The sequence below is a fragment of the Microtus pennsylvanicus genome, chromosome 7 (genome assembly GCF_037038515.1).
Source record: "Microtus pennsylvanicus isolate mMicPen1 chromosome 7, mMicPen1.hap1, whole genome shotgun sequence".
NCBI lineage: Eukaryota > Metazoa > Chordata > Mammalia > Rodentia > Cricetidae > Microtus > Microtus pennsylvanicus.
The window spans coordinates 89,112,621-89,134,004 of record NC_134585.1 but is presented as its reverse complement, the minus strand read 5'-3'; the positions used below and the strand labels follow the sequence as shown (position 1 = coordinate 89,134,004).

Sequence of the window (21,384 nt, the reverse complement as noted above, 5' to 3'; positions counted from 1 at the left end):
AGGAACTCAGGACCGCGAGGGGTGCACCCACACACTGAGACAATGGGGATGTTCTATCGGGAACCCATTAAGGCCAGCTGGTCAGGGTCTGAAAAAGCATGGGATAAAACCGGACTTGCTGAACATAGCGGAAAATGAGGACTACTGAGAACTCAAGAACAATGGCAATGAGTTTTTGATCCTACTGCACGTACTGGCTTTGTGGGAGCCTAGGCAGTTTGGATGCTCACCTTACTAGACCTGGATGGAGGTGGGTGGTCCTTGGACTTCCCTGATTGCTCTTCAAGCTGATGAGGGAGGGGGACTTGATTGGGGGAGGGGGAGGGAAATGGGAGGCGGTGGCGGGGAGGAGGCAGAAATCTTTAATAAATAAATAAATAAAATAAAATAAAATAAATTAAAAAAATAAAATAAAAGTAAAAAAAAAGTAGACAACCTTTTGGTCCGCTCTAAAGAAAATTTTAGGTTAGAGGATCCATGAATATTCAATCCTGCCCTTTCTGAAGGAACGTCTTTGGGAATCCTACTGAAATAAATTTTAATAGTGCAAATGTACAAAAAAAGACAGAAAAAATTAATTTTTATTCTTAAATATGTTCAGAAAAAATAAGACTTTCACTTTTATTTGGAAACATCTTGGATTATACAACACTAATTTTTTCATTATTCCAGTGCTCAGGTAATCTTTCTATTTCATAATTCTTGAAGAAATCTATCTCTATAGTCTGGCTAAATGTATATACACATGTAAGCATATTCTAGATTTAACATTCATCAGCACTTAATCAAGATGAAGAGGTCAGAGTCTGAAGAGATGGCCCAACTGTCAAGAGAAAGTACTGTTCTTGAGAATCTGTGTTTGGTTTCTAGTTCCCATATCCACTGGCTCACAATCACCTGTAACTCCAGCTCCAAGGAACCTGATACCCTCTTCCGGCCTTTGTGGGTACCTACACTCATGTACACATTCCCAAACACATACATATGTGCACATAATTAAAAAAAATAGAATGAAAAATTCTATAGAAATGATAAAAAGAAAGACAAAAAGAATCATCCACCCCAAAGTCTCACCTACATCGTTCTGGGCAAGTCTTCGGCGTTTGGAACCATCCAGATTGGCCATTTCAATCACTGACTGCTTGGTGTCGCACCAATACAAAGTGTCTGTTAAGTAGTCAATTGTGATTCCACTGGGCTCCAAGAGATCAGAGCTGGCTATCAGCAGCCGGCCAGAACCCTGAAGGGAAGAGCTTTCAATCCGCGGATACATCCCTGTGTCCGTCCAGAACAGTCTCCTTCAATCAAGAAAACTCACAAATCAAATAAGCTCTTCTATTCTTTCAGCACTGAAATGTCGATATAAATCATTTTAGGGTGTAAAGAGTGGTGCACTAAGCAATACACAAGGAGAAAACGGAGCACAACATGCTAGACAATTAAAAGCAAAAAGGAAGAACACCCTCAACTGTCTGTAAAAATCCTTATCTAGAACAAAAAATGGGGTCAGATCACTAGATGGAAAAGGAATTGGTATTTAATATTATAGAATATTATTAATCAAATTTGTACTTGAATGAACAGTATTAACAGCAAAATGCAATCAATTTGATGGCTCCTTTTTTTTTTCTTTCAAGACAGTGTTTCTCTGTGTAGTCCTGGTTGTCCTGGAACTCACTCTGTTGACCAGGCTGGCCTCAGACTTAGAGATCTACCTGCCTCTGCCTTCCAAATGCTGGGATTGAAGCTGTGTGCCACCACTGCCCAGCTTGGTAGCTCTTTCTTATATTATGCACATAATAAACGACAATAAAAGGAATAGTGTGTTTACCTGTTTCCTAGATTTATGCAAGGTGCTGTACCTATTAAGATGATTTAAACTTTCATGAACTAGGCACATTTCTTAAAAAATATTAATATGGTTTAATATCTGGTTGGCTCACTTAATATCTAGAGAGATGTGTTCTTGTTGTTTTAACTATTTGATTGGCTCCAGATTAATTATCAGTTACTACTAGCACATTGTTCAGAAACAACTATAAAATTCCCATTTCTCTCTTTGCTTTTTAGTAATTCTGAAGAAACTCTTGATTCTCCTTAACTCTCCACCCTCAAACCAGAATGTGATGCTAATTCATTGTTAGTAGCATAGAATCTACTACTCTTTCATAATTCACATCTTTGCTTATCTGGTTCTAGGAATGACCTATCATTTGAGGTCTTCCAAGGTTTTTTAAATAGAGTTGATAAGTCAACACACCTAATTTCATTCTCTTCTCAAGAAACAGCAATGCATATTTTTAAATCTTTTTTTAGTAAAGGATTTTTTAAAATGTGTGTATATGAGTGTTTTGGCATGTCTATAATAACATTTCATGTCTGGTACCTGTGGAGACAAAGAAAGTTTATCAGATCCCCTGGATGGAGTTACAGATGGCTGTGAGCCGCTGTGTGGGTGCTGGGAAACAAAGCTGGGTCCTCTGGAAGAGCAGTCAGTGCACTTAACCGCTGAGTCATCCCTCCAGTTCCAACAACATAAGATTTTTAAGGAACGTAGACTCGTGGGCTTAAGTCTAACAGGTTAATGAGGACTGAGAGCTGAGGAAGGGATGGTGTTGTTAATCATGCTGGTTGTGATCTGAGCAAAATTCACAGATCTTGGTTTCTGATTACACTGACCCCCTGTGTCTTAGCACAAACTTGAGCATCTTAGATGTGAACACCTTAGACATGAGCATGGTCACAGTATCTTAGACGTGAGCACCTTAGTCATGAGCATGGTCACAGCATCTTAGATGTGAGCACCTTAGATGAGCATGGTCACAGTATCTTAGACGTGAGCACCTTAGATGAGCATGGTCACAGCATCTTAGATGTGAGCACCTTAGTCATGAGCATGGTCACAGTATCTTAGACGTGAGCACCTTAGACATGAGCATGGTCACAGTATCTTAGATGTGAGCACCTTAGTCATGAGCATGGTCACAGTATCTTAGATGTGAGCACCTTAGTCATGAGCATGGTCACAGTATCTTAGACGTGAGCACCTTAGACATGAGCATGGTCACAGCATCTTAGATGTGAGCACCTTAGACATGAGCATGGTCACAGCATCTTAGACGTGAGCACCTTAGACATGAGCATGGTCACAGCATCTTAGACGTGAGCACCTTAGACATGAGCATGGTCACAGCATCTTAGACGTGAGCACCTTAGACATGAGCATGGTCACAGCATCTTAGACGTGAGCACCTTAGACATGAGCATGGTCACAGCATCTTAGACGTGAGCACCTTAGTCATGAGCATGGTCACAGTATCTTAGATGTGAGCACCTTAGACATGAGCATGGTCACAGCATCTTAGACGTGAACACCTTAGTCATGAGCATGGTCACAGCATCTTAGACGTGAGCACCTTAGACGAGCATGGTCACAGCATTTTGGATGTGAACAGGGGCACAAACTCAGCAGCTGGTGCCTTCTTTTCATAAATACCTACTTGGCCTTTGGATGCACAGCTATTCCTCGTGGCTTTGAGATGTTCTCCTTGATGATTATTTGACGATACTTTCCACTCAAATTGCTCCCTTCAATGAGAGACTTCCTAAAAAGGTATTTAATGTAAGTGGGGAGGGGTTATATCAACATTACTTTTCAAATAAAACTACTAATTTTCTCATACTGATACATAAACATGTTCTCTCTCTCTCTCTCTCTCTCTCTCACACACACACACACACACACACACACACGCTCATAAAGTTAGTACCAGCAAGCCCTCCACACAAAGGTTCTATTGATTTAAAATCCAGTCGGGCAGCGGTGGTATATAACTTTAACCCTAGCACTTGGGAGGCAGAGGAAGGCACTTTCTGAGCTGGAGACCAACTTCAATTCCAGGGGATCTGATAACCTTTCTTTGCCTCCACAAGTACCAGGCATGAAATGTATTATAGACATGCCAAAACACTCATATACACATATTTTAAAAAATCCTTTACTAAAAACTAAAACTCTACAGAGAGAGTTCCAGACAGTCACACTGACACAGAGAAACTCTGTCTCAAAAAGCCAAAAACAAACAAAAACCCCATCTAAGTAGCACCCCATATGGACCCCAGGCACAGGACAGGGTAAAGGGGGACGTGTCAGCAGCCTGACACAGACAAAGCCAAGTGTAAATACTTTAGTCTCATTGGCTTCACACCCTTCCACCTCCTGCTGCACTCATGGAGCCAGAGACTAGGAGGCCAGAATAAGGGGTCACAGGCCATGGGGAGGAGAGGACAAGCTAGGACAGTAGGGGAGATGTAAGTGGGCTTCAACTTTCTTCCTCATTGCTCCAGGGCAGATGGAGGGTACCAGTCAGCCCTTCTCCATCACTTCACTTCCTATGGTTTCGGATCCTTTGTATCCATTTTCTACTCTTCCCTGGAGGGAGGGAAGGGATCCTGAAGGTGTGATGGGGTAATAAAATCATCCTCTCTGATCTCAGGGTTACAACACTTAGAGATTTCAACTGCCCGGGGTAATGAGAACTGAGCTCCCCACATGCTGAGACTCCAGGGCCGGTCATAAGAAAGCAGAGGCCCAGGGATGACTTCCATTTGTTGTGATCCTCCACTGGATGGTAAGAGTCCCCCTCCACGGTCCCCCAGAGAACAAGCACACATGTATCTTTACCTTTATGGTTCCACTAACTTTAGGAGTCAGGCTCCCTTACTATTAGTTAATAATTGTACAGAATTATCTATGTGCCATGCTCACACGAATCTGTCTTTTTCTAAACCAATACAGCCACCCCCTCCCCTTTGGTTTTCATTGACTTAGAGTTGTCATGTAATCTAATACCTAGGATTAAAGTCTCAGTTATTTAAGTCAGATTTCTAGTTAATATCAAGGTTTTTAAACTACAAGCCTCTCATTTCCAGACAAATTAAAGGTTTTGTTTAAGCAGCTGTCTTTAGAGGGGAGAGGACTTAAGAAGGGTTTGTTTTTGCTGAAGTCAATGTACTGGAGAACCTGAGGTCTGGCTCTGCAGGCTCCAGCTGTGCCCAGATGCCTCCTGGAGGCACTACCTGGGCAGTAGGCACTAATCACACACTGGTGAAATTAGAGGTGCCTCCCGAATGCGGGGAAGTGAGAAGGGGGCTACCTCAGTGGAGCAGAGAGGGCTGTTGACATCTGTGATCCTGATAAATGTTTACACTCTGGAAAACAACCACATACCAGCCCTGTCATTGCCTACAGCTGACATGGAGAATATGCTTTTATGTGGGTTCACCATGGAGAAGGCTGTGATTATGATGGCTGTAATTGTTTCAGCCGGAGCTGATTTCAATTTGTTGCATGACTCTGGGTATCACCCATTCTGATGCTGAGTGGGGGAGACAGGGTCCCTGTCTGAAGGTTTTGGGGTACTGGGGCTCAAACCCAAAGTGCATGCTCTACTCCAAGTAGCACCCAAGTTTGCTTCTGTCATAACTCGGGGAACCTTGAGTTTACTGTTTTATCTTGAGAAAGTTATTTTAGCACTCTGATTAGAAATTCTCTTGATCTTTAGAGATATGAAAGCAGACTTCTCTGGGACTTCATAGCGTCCTGGATGGAACGCTCTTAGTACAGCATCCGGAATCTTGCAGTTATTTAATAGACAGATACACAAACAATAATGAAAAGTGAAGAAAAAGTTAAGTAAGCAAATAAGGAGCCATGCTCAATCTGGACACAAAAAGAGCATTGCACCGGACCTGCACACCACACTGAACATCTGGCTCACTGTAAAGAATCTGTTTGCTTCCTATAACCAGAGATTTTCTGCACACAGCACAGTGGAGCACAAGTCCATGAGCCTGTTCCCTGGGTCTCTGAGCTGGAGCTCCCTTTCTCCCAGGTGTGAAACCCTAATCCATTTTCTTCTCCTTTAACATGGCTGCACAGGTTGCAGATGCTCAGAATGGTCACCATTCACACCGTGGTTTTCAGTTACTCGGAAGAAAACACTCTAGAGTACACGGCGTCTCTCATGTCATCTTGTGAGGGAGTCTGGTTCATGCTTCTCTCTCAGAAGCAAGGAAGTGGGCTCTCTTTAGCACAGCCTTCCTCCTGCCTAGTCCTGTTTGTTCTCAGACTCACACATGCCACAGGCACTGAGGGGTATCTAGAGGAGAGAGAAATATCCTATCTTTGCTTCTCTTGTTTCCCATAGAAGGAAAGAGCCCACCCTATCCAGCCTCAGAACATGGCTTCCTGTCAGGGACGGTTCCACTCTCTCCTTCATGCCTGCTCAACAGGAGCCAGCGCAAGACTTGACACTCACATGCTGCGTAAACACCCTGGAACAACCTCAGCCTCTCTAAGTCTTAAGTCCTTCACCTGTACAATGCAGGAGCTGGGCCAGCCGATCCCTGTGGCCATGTATACCTTTCTTTCATGTGGCAACTGTTTATGCCTGGCTGGTACTTCTATTTACACCAAGCATCTGCATTCATTGTTTTTAATGGGAAAATTTGCCCTTTCTTCTCAGTTAACCTTAGGGTTGACTGAAAAGGCAGCTCTCATCTCCTCTTCTATCGTGTCTCCTGGAAGATGCCCATTAGGAGGCCTTGTGCAAACATTTCCTGGTGGTGCTTACACAGGTTTCAGGCTGCCCTGGTGACAATGGCCTGAACCACAAAAGCACATGTCACTTTCTTGTTCCTTGAAATCCTTGCATCACTGTGGACCATGTCTTGTTTGGTGATGGGGAAGAGTCGGGGGTACAGAGAACAATGGACCCTTCTCCCATCCTCCCCACGTGGCTAGCCCTATTCTTCTATGTTCACAGTAGAGGATAAGGCCAGTAGTATCTCCTATTTCCTCACCTCCATCTCTATCTCCTGCAACATAAAACTAAAGCAAGAAACGTACCCACTGTCTGTCCAGTAGATCCTCCGGCCGATCCAGTCCACAGCGAGACCTTCTGGTGTGTCTACTCCTTCCTTGATAAGTCTTTCTCGCTGGGAGCCATCCATATTAGCTCTCTCTATCCACTTCAGGGCTGTCTGTGCAAAATATATCTGCAAAAGAAAACTAGGCATTTCTGATTTGTTTTCTAAATATTAACGTAGAATATACATAAAGGAGATTAGCATGTCTTCAGGTCATGCAGTATAATTATAGTTGGAGACAGACAGACATTATCTACAATAAGCCCCAACTGTATACTCCCGAATATGTATAACCTTAAGCAATTTAATCACTGTGTGGTGGTTTGAATAAGAATGGACCCCATAGGTTCATTGCTGTGAATGCTTGGTCACCAAGGAGTGACATTAGGAGGGGTGGCTTTGTTGGAGTCAGTGTGTCACTGGGAGTGGACTTTGAGGTTTCATATGCTCAAGCCAGGCCTAATATCTCTCTTCCTGCTTCCTGCCAATCCAGATGTAGAACTGTCAGCTACCTCTCCAGCACTATGTCTCCCTGTCTGCTTCCATGCTTCTTGCTATGATGACAATGGACTAAACCTCTGAATTGTAAGCCAGCCCCAGTTGTTTTCCTTTATAAGAGTTGCTGTGGGGGCTGGAGAGATGGCTCAGTGGTTAAGAGCATTGCCTGCTCTTCCAAAGGTCCTGAGTTCAATTCCTGGCAACCACATGGTGGCTCACAACCATCTGGAATGAGGTCTGGTGCCCTCTTCTGGCCTGCAGGCATACAGGCAGACAGAAATGGATGAAGAAAGTATGGAATATATACACACTAGAGTACTACGCTGCGGTAAAAAACAATGACTTCTCGAATTTTGCATGCAAATGGATGGAAATAGAAAACACTATCCTGAGTGAGGTATCCCAGACCCAAAAAGAAGAACATGGGATGTACTCACTCATAATTGGTTTCTAGCCATAAATAGGGGTCACAGAATCTACAATTGGCGAACCTAAAGAAGCTAAGTAAGAAGGTGAACACAAGGAAAAACATATCGTTATCCTCTTGGATAAGGGAAGTAGACAAAATTGCCGGGGAGAAAAGTGGGATCTTGGGGGTGGGGTGGGAAGGGGGTAAGGGGAGATGGGGTGAGAAAAGGTAGAAGGGAAGGAGGGGGGACTTGGGGAAATAGGAGGATCGGGATAAAGGAAGGTTGGATAGGGGAGCACGGAACCACAATCCTTAGTTAAGGGACCCACTTTAGGGTGGGCAGGAGAATTGACCCTAGAGGGGCTCCCAGGTGCCCAAGCTGAGGTCCCCAGTTAGTTCCTTGGGCAGCTGAGGATAGGGAACCTGAAATGACCCCATCCTAGCGCAATACTGACGAATATCTTGCATATCATCTTAGAGCTTTCATCTGGCGAGGGATGGAGATAGAGACAGAGACCCACACTGGAGCACTGGACTGAGCTCCCAAGGTCCCAATGAGGAGCAGAAGGAGGGAGAACATCAGCAAAGAAGTCGGGACCACGAGGGGTGCACCCACCCACTGAGACAGTGGAGCTGATCTACTGGGAGCTCACCAAGGCCAGCTGGACTATTACCAAAAAAAGCATGGGATAAAACTGAACTCTCTGATCATGTCGAACAATGAGGGCTGATGAGACGCCAAGGACAATGGCACGCAGTTTTGATCCGACGCAATCTGCTGGCTTGGTGGGAGCCTAGCCAGTTTGGATGTTCACCTTCCTAGATATGGACGGAGGGGGGAGGACCTAGGACTTACCACAGGGCAGGGAACCCTGACTGCTCTTTGGACTGGAGAGAGAGGGGGAGAGGAGTGGGGGGAAGGGGAGAGGGGTGGGAGGAGGGGGAGAAGAGTGGGAGGAGAGGGAGAAGAGTGGGAGGAGGGGGAGGGAAAGGGGAGGCTGGGAGGAGGTGGAAATTTGTTTTTTTTTTTTCTTTATTCTTCTTTTATCAATAAAAAATGTTTAAAAAAAAAAAAAAAAAAAAAAAAAGAAAACCAAAAAAAAAAAAAAAAAAAAAAGAGTTGCTGTGGTCATGGTGTCTCTTCACAGCAATAGAAACCCTAAGACAGGCTGTCTCTGTCTCTCTGTATCTCTCTGTCTCTCTGTCTCTCTGTCTGTCTGTCTGTCTTTCTCTCTCTCTCTCTCTCTCTCTCTCTCTCTCTCTCTCTCTCACACACACACACACACACACACACACACACACACACCACTGTGGTAATTTAGCTATTTTTGATACTGGTCAGTGTTATAGCATTTGTACTCAACCCCCAGAAGTTCCTTCTGCTGGACAGAAAGCAGGGATTTACATCTGAATGAGGGACACCAGCTGAATTGTATCTGCATTGGTTCAGCCCCCAGCACGCCACTTCAGGTCAATTCAGAAAACATGGATGTTCTGCCAATTTTACCTCTGACTTGCGGAACTGCCTCAATTTTCCAGACTACAGAAATGAGGACATTAGGTCAGACGCTAGCTAAAGCGCATTTCCTCTTGAGTCATTCATCTTGCCCAATTCCACAGGTACAAAGGGCTTCCTAGGTACACTGTGCAGGCTATGGAACAGATCACTCTGCTTCTGACCATGTGTCAACAGAAGTGACACTCTCCTCATACAAATCACCTGAAGGTCTTGTTAAAGTCAGGTTCTAGTCCAGTGGTTGGGGGGAGCCTAGAACTCTACGGTTCTAATAAGCTCCAGATGGGCCAGAAACCACAGTTTGAGTAGCAAGGAAACGAGACCACAATCAAAGACTGGCAGATGGCCACCTGACTTAAAGTTCATTCTCAGCTCTGTAAACAATGTTGTATGTTAAGCTGCCATTTCCACATAAGCATGAAGCTTGTTTCCTCAAAGTTCAGAAGTCATTAAGTCCCATCTCCCAGTGATATATACCAAATGCCAATTATTAACTCATACTTCATATGCCCCAGTCCCAACCCACCCTCCTCCCGCTACTAGCAAAAAAATCAAAAGCCTGCTCACCGGGCAACAGCTATGGGCAAAGCATCATGCTAGTCTCCCACCTGCATCTCCGGAGAGGAAACTGACATAGTACGCTACACAATCTCCCCAGTAAAACGGCTAAAAAGGAACAGGGCAGGGATATCATAGCAGAGAGAGTCCTTGATGCTTCTTAAATGTATATATTTAACCTGTTCTGGGTCTGATTATTGTGAGCATGGCAGAGGATTTTTCAAGAAGCCCAGGTCATCAGTGAAGCTAAAATCCTCCAGTCATTTAACAGACCTTCATATCTGTCCACGAAAAAGAAAAGTGTACCTTGTTTTCCACCGGATCATAATCTAGGGCAAGGACGGTTCCCATTTGCCGACTGAGCAGAGTTCTGTAGTCTGTTCCGTCGAAATGAATGTGTCGGATGTCTTGAGAATTTGCGAACAGTAAAAATGGCTGTGGTCCTGTTAACCAAATTTCATATACGGCTGAAATTGAAACATGCTTTAAGCCCCACAGCACTTCTGACTCCTGCTTTTCACTGCGCCCTCTTCTTTAATCCCTGCAGTACTAGCTTGCTCACTTCCCCAACACTGTGATGTAACAGATGCAGGCAAAGACCCCCATCTCTTACGAGGTGTCACTGCCAAGGCTTCATCCCAAAAGAGCAAGATCAAATAACCAGAACCATAGACGAATAACTCGAGTCTTCTGGCTGTCAACTCTTTCACCCACACATGTTGAATCCGTCCATTAATTTTCCCTTGCTGGGTGCTCTTCTCAAAGGGGATCATAATTCCTTGAATTTATAATGCTTTCTAATCATTCTCCAGATGTGTTAGGTTTTATTAACCAAGACCGTGTGGAATTAAGACTATTGGGTAGGACTTGGGCAAGCTTCACAGAATCAGAATTATAGTATCTCAGATTATCAACATAAACAACTACAACAGACAAAACCAATTTTGCATAAATCTAAGATTTCCAAGGGTGGTGAAAGTCAGAAAAGATGGAATATCGGAAGGTGAAAAGAAACAGTTGAAGCATAAACTTCACATTAAAGTTAAAGGAAAAAGATAGAACTTATTGAATGTTGCAATTATTTATTACATTTGCCAGAAAGATCAAAATCAAGTCAATCTATAAACATTTATAAACATCTCTTAATTATAAAACCCTTTAAGACTATGTCCATGATGGCCTCCTCATCTACTAAAGATACCTTCCCTTCTTTAAGTGGCTGGATGCCCACTTAGTTAAAGTGGCATAAATATTCTTCAAAACTTATTTATGTTATTACTATTTACATTATTCATAGTCACAGGATTTATTTCCCACTTCCAACATTTTTTTAAATCATATTTTCTACCAAGAATCAAAAGCAATTTGACTTTGTATATTTCTAATGTAACACTATTTTTATGTGACCTTTTTCACGGGAGGCTTTTGAACAACCACGACACTAACCTGACGCTGCACAGGTCTTTTGGTCCGATTGTAGGTCATACCCAGGAAAGCAACCACATTCCCAGGACACTGGGCTGCGAGGAAGACAGATCTGACTGCATCCACCATTATCAGGCGATGAACAACCTACAGAATCCAGTGTGATATTATATCACACAAGATAAAACAATGTTTCATGAAAGTACTCCAAAGAAACAACTGTGTTTCCCTTTAAACCCATTTTCTTATTCATCCATGCTGCTGCCATCTACTTAATTGTCAGAGTTTAGAGGAAAATGTCACAGCATCCGCTTCCCCAGAACCCAGCATTTTGATGTTAACCCTTCACATTCCAGTGGGCCTCGTCCTTGTGTGCCACCACTGAGTTCAAGAACGCATGCGCTGGCAGTCGGCTAGACAAAGAAAAGCATTTTGAATTTGTCCTAACTCTTCCTGCAGAGTAATACAATTTTTCTATCTCATATGTTTTTGGCCTCTTGACTTTTGCATTTTTGTTTCTTTGTTTTACTTCTCAACTATCTTAATTTGCTTTATTTCCAATTCTATTTTTGGATAATACTAAATTTCACATAATATTTTTTTTCATTTTTGGCATATTTTATTTAAACAATTAAAAACTACCACAGAGAAACCCTGTCTCAAAAAAAACCAAAACAAAAAACAAAAAAAAAAAACTACTTTTAAAACTCTCCTGCTAATCTGGAGTTCCACCCAGACTTCTATGTGCTTAGGCCTCTAGGAAGAAAAAAGCAGAGGGTTAGTGATGAGTTGCCAACAATGTTCTGAGCACTCTGCACCAGCCTGGCAGCACTGAGACCACATGGGCAGTTTACATCACACTGCTAGGAGCTGGGGATGCTATTCCGGGACTAACAATGTCAAAGAACATTCTAGAAACAAGCCAACGCTGCCATCTCAAAAACCTCTCAAATTTACATATTCATCTGCTGCATCCATGTCTTTCAGTATGTGACAATTGAAAATTATAGTCCGCTTTGGGGATAAGGTTAAATTTGGTGTCTTTTAGAAGATTCATATCGTCAAGTCAACAAAAGGCAAAAAAACTCACCACTGCACGTTTTCCCATCTGTCTCAAGCACTGAACCTTCAGGACAGATACACAGGGGACCATCTGATGTCAGAACACAGCCGTGGCTGCATTCAGATGCGTTGCTTGGGCAAGGAGTAAGTTCTAGTTAGGAAAGGACAAAGTAAAAATTAATGTTCAAATTGGGTGTGAGAATTTGTTATAATCAGTTGCCACTCTGAAAGGAGGAAGTTGGATAAAATATCTAACATTTATGAGATGCTATAGTACTGAAAATATAAAAACAAGAAACAAAATATCAATCTAAAAAAAATTAAAGAGCTAGGATTTGAGGAAAATAAAACTAATTACACGTGGTAGAAAGGTAGAGCTGTGTTGTGTGTAATTAAATGTAGGAAGAGAAACGAGAGGCTCTTAACAATCACCAAAGTGGAAGGTAAGTGTCTGGAGTGTGCTGGGATTTATGTGGGCTAGCATGCAACTTCAGAACACTGGAAAAGGGAATGGGAAGGCACAGCGCATTAGAACTGGACAGGATAGACCAGACTCAGAAAATGCTTCAGCTGGGAATGATGTATCCTGTAATCCCAGTCAGAGAAGCTGAGGCAGGAGAACCCCGGGATCCAGGATAACCTACACTACTCTAATGAGACTGTACCAAAGAAATTAATAAAAATAAAACCTTCAAGGTCATATACATTTGTGCTGTAGAAAGTATTAAAGAGGTGTGCGCATGTAAACGACCGAAAAGAAAAACTGCAGAGTGATTTGAGCAAACACGCTCTACTCTATACCTTGCACCAAGATTATTTCAGTACATTTAAAATGTAAATTGAAAATGTGTACCATAAAATTTCTAGACACTTTGAGAATGAAGTAAAACTGTATATTCTATCATTGGCATATGGGGGCTCTACAGACAATCCATTTACAGCCAATATTTCAGGATATTTGCTAATAGTTCAAAAACAAGTATCAGACATACAAAGATCATAGGTAATTTCCAAGTGGTTCATTATTTATTATCCATCGATTTCAACAAGTCTTGTTTCATAAACACAGAGGAACACAGACACACCTATTCTCCATCATCTGGGAAACATGATTTTTCAAACACGCGTCTGTTGATTAGTCAGCCAACAGAGTAGATTAGAAGGCAGGACTACACTGTCTTGGGTAAGCAAGTAGTTAACGAAAGTTCTCTTTATAAAAGCATTCTAATTAATAATTAAAAAGAAATGACAAGACTAGACTATTACTTAGAAACTCGGTAAAATAATAGATCTAGGAAATAATTATTCAAAGGTGACTGGGGGCTTTAGAACAGACGAATATCACTGACCAATCTCATGACACAAAGAAACAACAGGGCATTTCATTATCTGTATGTTGGTGGAAGCACAATTATATTTAAATGTATTCTGGCCAAGAAATGTCCATGCTGAATCTAATGCAATCTATAGATATAGCTACAAGGTTGCAGAATATTTCAGCTACTTTGTAAAAATATAATTAACAAAAGCCACAAAGCAAAAGCCCTGGAGTAAATAAAAATAGTTAATTTAGTGAATACTATACAAGGAATAATAAGTATCTGTAAGAGACAGGTGCATCAAGTTAACACACGGTCTTTATTGGAACACTTATTTAAATAAATCCATTATGTACAAGACTTTTAAAAGATAATTTAAATTAACTACTTTATAGCACAAGCTTATGTGGATTTGAAAGTTTTGTTTTTATTAGTTTTTAATACAATCTCATAAGAGAAGGTAATAGAAAAATGATATTTGGTGCTATAAAGAATTATTGTCAATTTTTAAGGATATGACAGCAGTATTGTGATTGTATCTAGAAACTGACAGATACTAGGGGATTGTGATGGTTTGAAAGAAAATGGCCCCCATAAGAAGTGACAGACACTATTAGGAAGTGTGGCCTTGTTAGAATAGGTGTGGCCTTTTTGGAAGAAGAGTGCTACTGTGCAGTGGACTTTTTGGAAGAAGAGTGCTACTGTGCAGTGGACTTTTTGGAAGAAGAGTGCTACTGTGCAGTGGACTTTTTGGAAGAAGAGTGCTACTGTGCAGTGGACTTTTTGGAAGAAGAGTGCTACTGTGCGGTGGACTTTTTGGAAGAAGAGTGCTACTGTGCAGTGGACTTTTTGGAAGAAGAGTGCTACTGTGCAGTGGACTTTTTGGAAGAAGAGTGCTACTGTGCAGTGGACTTTTTGGAAGAAGAGTGCTACTGTGCAGTGGACTTTTTGGAAGAAGAGTGCTACTGTGCAGTGGACTTTTTGGAAGAAGAGTGCTACTGTGCAGTGGACTTTTTGGAAGAAGAGTGCTACTGTGCGGTGGACTTTTTGGAAGAAGAGTGCTACTGTGCAGTGGACTTTGAGGTCTCCTGTGCTCAAGCTACACTCAGAGTGGTGCAGTTGCTTCTGCTGCCTGCGGATCAAGATGTCGAACTCTCAGCTCGTCTCCAGCACCGTGTCTGTCTGCGTGCTGCCATGTCCCGCCATGATGATAATGGACTAAACCATAAAACTGTAAGCCAGCCCCAGTTAAATGTTTCCCTTTATTCTAGTCGCTGTAGTCACGGTCTCTTCACAGCAACAGAAACCCTAACTAAGACAGGGACGATTGTCAGTCTTTAGGTGTAAGAATGTATCCTGACTGTTTATGACATGCCTCTCTTTTAGAGACACAGTAAATATTCGATAGTATAGATAAAATGTTTGTTTATTTATATAGTTTTATTTCCCTGACCCTAAAGGGTTTTTTGGTTTATATTTTTAATAGGCCTGTATTAGAGCCTAGTTATACATGTGGTTGTTGGTTTTTAAGACAAACTCCTTCTGTGTATCTCAGGCTGGTCTTGAACTTGTGATTCTCCCATCTCAGCCTTCAGAGGGCCAGGATTACAAATGTGTACCACCATGTCCAGCTTCAGCTACCCATGTTTTATAAAGCAAAATGAAATGAAGTGCCCAGGTCATTTCGATGCAGACTGCTAACTGAAGAACACCAACTCAGATCACAGCCAGCTGAGGGACATTACTGAGATAAAATACTGCAATAGAGACTTGCTGTAGCTTACCGTGACATCGTTTCCCATCAGGAAGCAGAACAAACCCTGCAGGGCATGTGCAGTAGTAGGATCCCGGGGTGTTTTCACACCCAAGAGTGCAGCCATGGTTGTGAGAGGCACATTCGTTGACATCTGCACAACAACAACAGCAACACACAGTCAGATGTTATCCTTGAAAAGAAACTGCGATATTCCTAATTAGCTAGGCGCAGGGCATCCCGTGCTTGCTTCTACTGCAACTTACTGCGAAAAAGTTGCTTCTGCAATCCTCAGGAGGCTGACAGAAGTCAGTTCAGAGCTCATGAAAGTCACCTCTGTGGTGCCAGAGTGACCTCGAGAGTGCTTTCTCAGAGTGTTAGACTGGGATTACCCATTAATACAATGTAACACAGAGTCCTCTGAAAGCTTGGGTCCCCTTTTTGGGACTCTGAGGGTTAAACCCAGAGGACTACATGTGTTAAGTTAGCACTCTGTCACTGAGTAGCCACTACGTGTCCACCGCCTTCCTTTTTAGTTAGAGATAGGGTCTCCCTAAGCCTCCACAGTCTCAAGCTTGCCACAACATCCACCTCAGGTCTCCTTGAAAACACTGAGAAGGCCAGGCTGGTCCTGAACTTCGATCCTGCTGCAGCCTCCTGCGAAGCTGGGATTAGAACATCTTAGCCAGTTTAGGATACTTCCTGTTCTGTTTTTGGTCTTTTCCCAGGCCTCACGAGGGACACTTCTCCAACAGCCCTGTCTCACTGAAGTGCAAGCTGTCGCCCTCTGCTTCTGGGATACTACAGTTCTGGCATAAGCACAGAACTGTAACAGTCATAGGCTAGATGTGCCTAAAACCATTTAATTTTTCTGAATGTGTGCTCACAGCACCTTTTAAAAGACAAGAGTTATTTCTCCATGGTTCATTATGTTGGATCAAGAATTCCCAAACAGGAGGCTTAGAGAAGGAACCAGCTAGATTCCGCCTCCCAGGATTCTCTCTGAATCTTGTACAGAGAAGAGAGGTAAGGAGCACTCTGGGGAAGCTGTGTAAGGAACACTCTGTGAGGAACGTGTGAGGAACACTTTGTGGGAAAGCTATGTGAGGAGCACTGTGTAGGGAACACGCTGTGAGGAAGATGTGTAAGGAGCACTCCGTGGAGAAGAAGTGTGAGGGGCACTCTGTAGGAGAAGATGTGTGAGGAGCACTCTGTGAGGAAGATGTGTGAGGAGCACTCTGTGAGGAAGAAGTGTGAGGAGCACTCCGTGGGGGAAGAAGTGTGAGGGGCACTCCGTGGGGAAGATGTGTGAGGAGCACTCTGTGAGGAAGATTGTGAGGAGCACTCCGTGGGGAAGAAGTGTGAGGAGCACTCCGTGGGGAAGAAGTGTGAGGGGCACTCCGTGGGGAAGAAGTGTGAGGGGCACTCCGTGGGGAAGATGTGTGAGGAGCACTCTGTAGGAGAAGATGTGTGAGGAGCACTCTGTAGGAGAAGAAGTGTGAGGGGCACTCCGTGGGGGAAGAAGTGTGAGGAGCACTCCGTGGGGGAAGAAGTGTGAGGAGCACTCCGTGGGGAAGAAGTGTGAGGGGCACTCCGTGGGGAAGAAGTGTGAGGAGCACTCCGTGGGGAAGAAGTGTGAGGAGCACTCCGTGGGGGAAGAAGTGTGAGGAGCACTCCGTGGGGGAAGAAGTGTGAGGAGCACTCCATGAGGAAGATGTGTGAGGAGCGCTCTGTGGGGAAGAAGTGTGAGGAGCACTCTGTGAGGAAGATGTGTGAGGAGCACTCTGGGGAAGAAGTGTGAGGAGCGCTCTGTGAGGAAGATTGTGAGGGGTACTCTGTGGGGAAGATTGTGAGGGGCACTCTGTGGGGAAGATGTGTGAGGAGCACTCCGTGAGGAAGATGTGTGAGGAGCGCTCTGTGAGGAAGATTGTGAGGGGCATTCTGTGGGGAAGATTGTGAGGGGCACTCTGTGAGGAAGATTGTGAGGGGCATTCTGTGGGGAAGATTGTGAGGGGTACCCTGTGGGGAAGATTGTGAGGGGCACTCTCAATCTGATGGTAGCTATGGAATCACTCCTGAAAATATATAAAAGTTAGGAAAGAAATTGCTCTTCCTGATACTTTGCACAAAGTCGAACAAAAGATGTACTGACTGCACTCAGAAAGCTCTGGCCTTAAAACCAAAAAGTTGGCTCCGAGGTTAAGAGTCCTTGCTGCCCTAACAGAAGATCTGGGTTCAGTTCCCAGGACCCACATAGTGGCTCATATCCTTAGCCCTAGTTCCAGAGGATCCCACACCCTCTCTAGCGCCCACAGGCACCAGGCATGAACGGGGTGCACATAAGTACACGCAGGCACGCACACACAGAATAAAAATAATAAATCTTTAGAAAAAGAAAACCCTGGCCTTTTACCAGCCCCTCAGCAGCAGCTTCCTAGCGGGCTGCATCTAGCAACAGAAGTCTATTTTTAAAAAGTCTATTAAAACAGAAGAAAAAGTTCTCTTCCGGGAAAGGAAAAAAGGGAAGGAGGGAGGGAAGGAGGGACAGAGGGAGGAAGGGAAGGAGGAAGACAGGAAGACAGGAAGACAGGAAGGAAGGGAAGGCTGAAGTTTGTTTCCCTTGGGGACCTAAACAGTCCCCCAACCCCCGTCCCACTAACGCAAGTCACAGTCACACCGACTTCATGGGCAGATCGCCGTGCACCTGTCCACAGCATAGCTTCGGCGCACGCGTACTTTACCTTCGCAGTACTTCCGGTCTCGGCTTAACGTGTAGCCCTCAGCGCATGCGCACGAGTGGGACTTGCCGTTTCGCTCGCACGGGCCGTAGTGGCACTGTCCCCTCCTCTGTTTGCAAAGTTCCGAGTCTAAAACAGAAGATGCTTTCTATCAGAGCAAGTGGACGTGCTTTTTTCACAGAGGGCCCGTGGGGCGGGGCTAATCTCGCAGTGACGTCACGGAGGTGCCAATCAGCCGGCAGACAGCGTCACACACACACACACACACACACACACGCACGCACGCACGCACGCACGCACGCACGCACACACATACACACACACACAACACACACGCACGCACGCACACACACAACACACACGCACGCACGCACACACACAGACACACACACACGCACACACACACGCCCAAGCAGTCCCTGGGGACGCAGCAGGGTGTCCTAATTAGCTGGAGACCGTCTCAGCACTTTCACTGTGCTTTGCCTCTTTTTATCTTGAAGAATTTAAAAAGCTTCAAACTTCAGAATGCGTTTCTTGGCTGAAATATACCTCAAGTCTGTTTAATCCTGGGCTGGTTTTATGGTCATTATTTAAAGACGAGGGTTTTATACTTAATATTTTCCACTGGCGTATGGCTTACCCCTGAATATTTCCATTTTACTGCCGCTAGCTTCCGTGTGCTATGAAATATCCCAGAGGAAACAGTAAAGTCTGCTTAGTGAAACGGATGCTTGGGATGAGTTAGCTAGAGTTGGCTTGAGTTGTAAATAACTGGAGTACTGGCGTTATGTGGTCATTAACCATAAATTGATGCTTAGGTTAAATTCACGATGATGAATATAGGTGGCTAGCATGGTACTTTTACGTTTCGGACCCAATGTCAAGAAGTAACGCCGGTAGCATGTATCCCTTTTCAAAGAGTTCAGAACTTTGTTCAGTATGCCCCCCTCGTACATTTTACCAATTTTAATCGTATGCCTTTTGTGCTTTAGAAATTCAGAAGTAATCATAAGTACAAATTTCCAGAATAGTAGAGAGACGGAGACAGACACGTGGGAAAAGGTGAAGGTCAAGAAAGAAGATCGGAGATGGGATCTCCGGAGACAGGCAAGAGCACGTCTAGTAAGACCTTATCTTAAAAAATAAAAATCTAGTCACTGTCAAAAGATAAAATCTGAATGAATTTAGTTAAATGACTTCTTTGGTTTTTATTTGGAATCCGTATATCTAGCAGCATTTCATCTAAGTATGGAGAGGTGCCGTGCTGTGTGCGACAGAAAAGCTGGCCTGAACAGGAAGGGGGATATGGCATAATACAAAGAACAGATTGGTTGGTTGGCTTCCGTTACTCCCCTTTCTGGGTGTCCTACAGGGGAAACTGAACTTGGGGGATTCGTCATGCTCCTGATTTCTCAGGTGATGTGGGACATCATTATGGTTGGGTCTGTTCAGGACCTGGTGCAGGATCTCAGTCCAAGTCGGTCACCTCCCATGCATATTTTTTCAGCATCAGTGACAGACATACAAAAAGCTACCCGGGAATCTACATATTACAGAATCCAGAGTGATTCTGATGCCAGAGTATTCAAAACACACGTATAGAAACTCTCACCTACCGTACTTTACGTTATTCGCAGGTACCTAACTACTTTTAGCTAATCTGTCTCCCCATCCCCACCCCTGAAGTGGTGTTTCTCTGTGTAACCCGTGGCCATCCTGGAACTCTCGCTATAGACCAGACTGGCCTTGAACTCAGAGAAATCTGTCTTATTTTCTTAAATATTTCTAATTTATTTTTTTCAAATGTCTTGACAGAATTAAATGCACAGTCTTGCCAAGTATAAATGCAAATCCAACCCTGTCTCCTGGGTATGTCAAACTGCACTGGCTCATCTTTTGGAGATTAATCCCAAAATTTTGTCTATTTTCTGTGGTTTTATATCAGTTAACGCACATATATTGTTCATATTTCTGTGCTTTGCTTATGCTATCAAAAATTTAAGCAGTGTTAGGGGCTGGGGATGTAGTTCAGTTGGCGGTGTGCTTGCCTGCCATGTCCGAAGCCTTGGGTTTGATTTCCAGCACAGCGTAAGCCAGGTGAGTGGCGCACGCCTGTATCTCAGCACTAAGAGGTGGAGGCGGGAGGAGCAGAAGCTGCATGTCATCCTCAGCTCCATAGCAATGTCAAAGCCAGTCTGGTCTACTCACCCTTGAACAAAAGAAAGGGGAGGAGGAGGAAGAGGAGAGAATTAAGAGTTAAAGCAAAGTTAAAAATAAAATGCCCCACATAATATGACTAGAAATGTTTAGTATTGGAAACAACACACAATCATTTCAATTTAAAAAAAATTAAAGCATAAAGCATGTTTAACTTTTGTTAACTTTTCAAGTGAACAGCATCAGCCACCCGGAAGCGTTTACAGGAGACTTCGACTTAATGACACGAAAAAGCCACCACTTCCCTAAGATAGAATAAATGGGGTTCTGCTTCCCATCAATACCCCTATCAACACTTTCCCGACTTCAGAGGGGCGCTAATTAGGGGGTAAGAACCGTGAGACCCAAGCTCTGTTCTGTCTTCTACAAAATCACTTTACCTCTCTGGCCTTCCTTTCCTGACCCACGAAATAGAAGTGCTGAAACAGGGGCTGGAGAGATGGTTCAGAGGTTAAGAGCATTGTCTGCTCTTCCAAAGGTCTTGAGTTCAATTCCCAGCAACCACATGGTGGCTCACAACCATCTGTAACAAGGTCTGGTGCCCTCTTCTGGCCTGCAGGCATACACACAGATAGAGTATTGTATATGTAATAAATAAATATTTTTAAAAAAATTAAAAAAAAGAAGTGCTGAAACAGATGCTCTTCAATACCTCTCTCTTTTTATTTTAAATTATTTTTTCAGTGCTAAGGATCAGACTCAGGGCTTGGTACACACTAGGCAGGTGCTCTACCACTGACCTACATTCCCAGGGCATTTTTTTCCCCATCCCGAACAGGGTCTTGCTGTGTAGTCCAGCCGGACTTCAAATTTTTCATCCTCCTACTCAGTCTCCTGAGTGCTGGCATGATAGGTATGAGCCCCAACACCCAGCTCTCTCTCTCCTTTTAGAAACAGCTGTATGATTCTAAACAGAATTAATTGTTTATAGTAATTCCTCTAATTTATACCGCAAAGAC

The 21,384-nt window shown here is 43.6% G+C and overlaps 1 protein-coding gene across 1 annotated transcript in view; it reads right to left on the bottom strand.

Moving 5' to 3' along the window:
* Positions 1 to 21,384, bottom strand: part of Egf (epidermal growth factor) — a 79,386-nt gene that overhangs the window by 33,557 nt on the left and 24,445 nt on the right. The window contains exons 6-13 of the mRNA XM_075981353.1: positions 18,212 to 18,337; positions 15,502 to 15,624; positions 12,427 to 12,549; positions 11,358 to 11,483; positions 10,218 to 10,354; positions 6,911 to 7,059; positions 3,501 to 3,605; positions 1,075 to 1,298 (exon numbers count right to left, since the gene is read on the bottom strand). Coding sequence (XP_075837468.1) covers positions 1,075 to 1,298; positions 3,501 to 3,605; positions 6,911 to 7,059; positions 10,218 to 10,354; positions 11,358 to 11,483; positions 12,427 to 12,549; positions 15,502 to 15,624; positions 18,212 to 18,337 — 1,113 coding nt within the window. The remainder of the gene's footprint in view (positions 1 to 1,074; positions 1,299 to 3,500; positions 3,606 to 6,910; positions 7,060 to 10,217; positions 10,355 to 11,357; positions 11,484 to 12,426; positions 12,550 to 15,501; positions 15,625 to 18,211; positions 18,338 to 21,384) is intronic.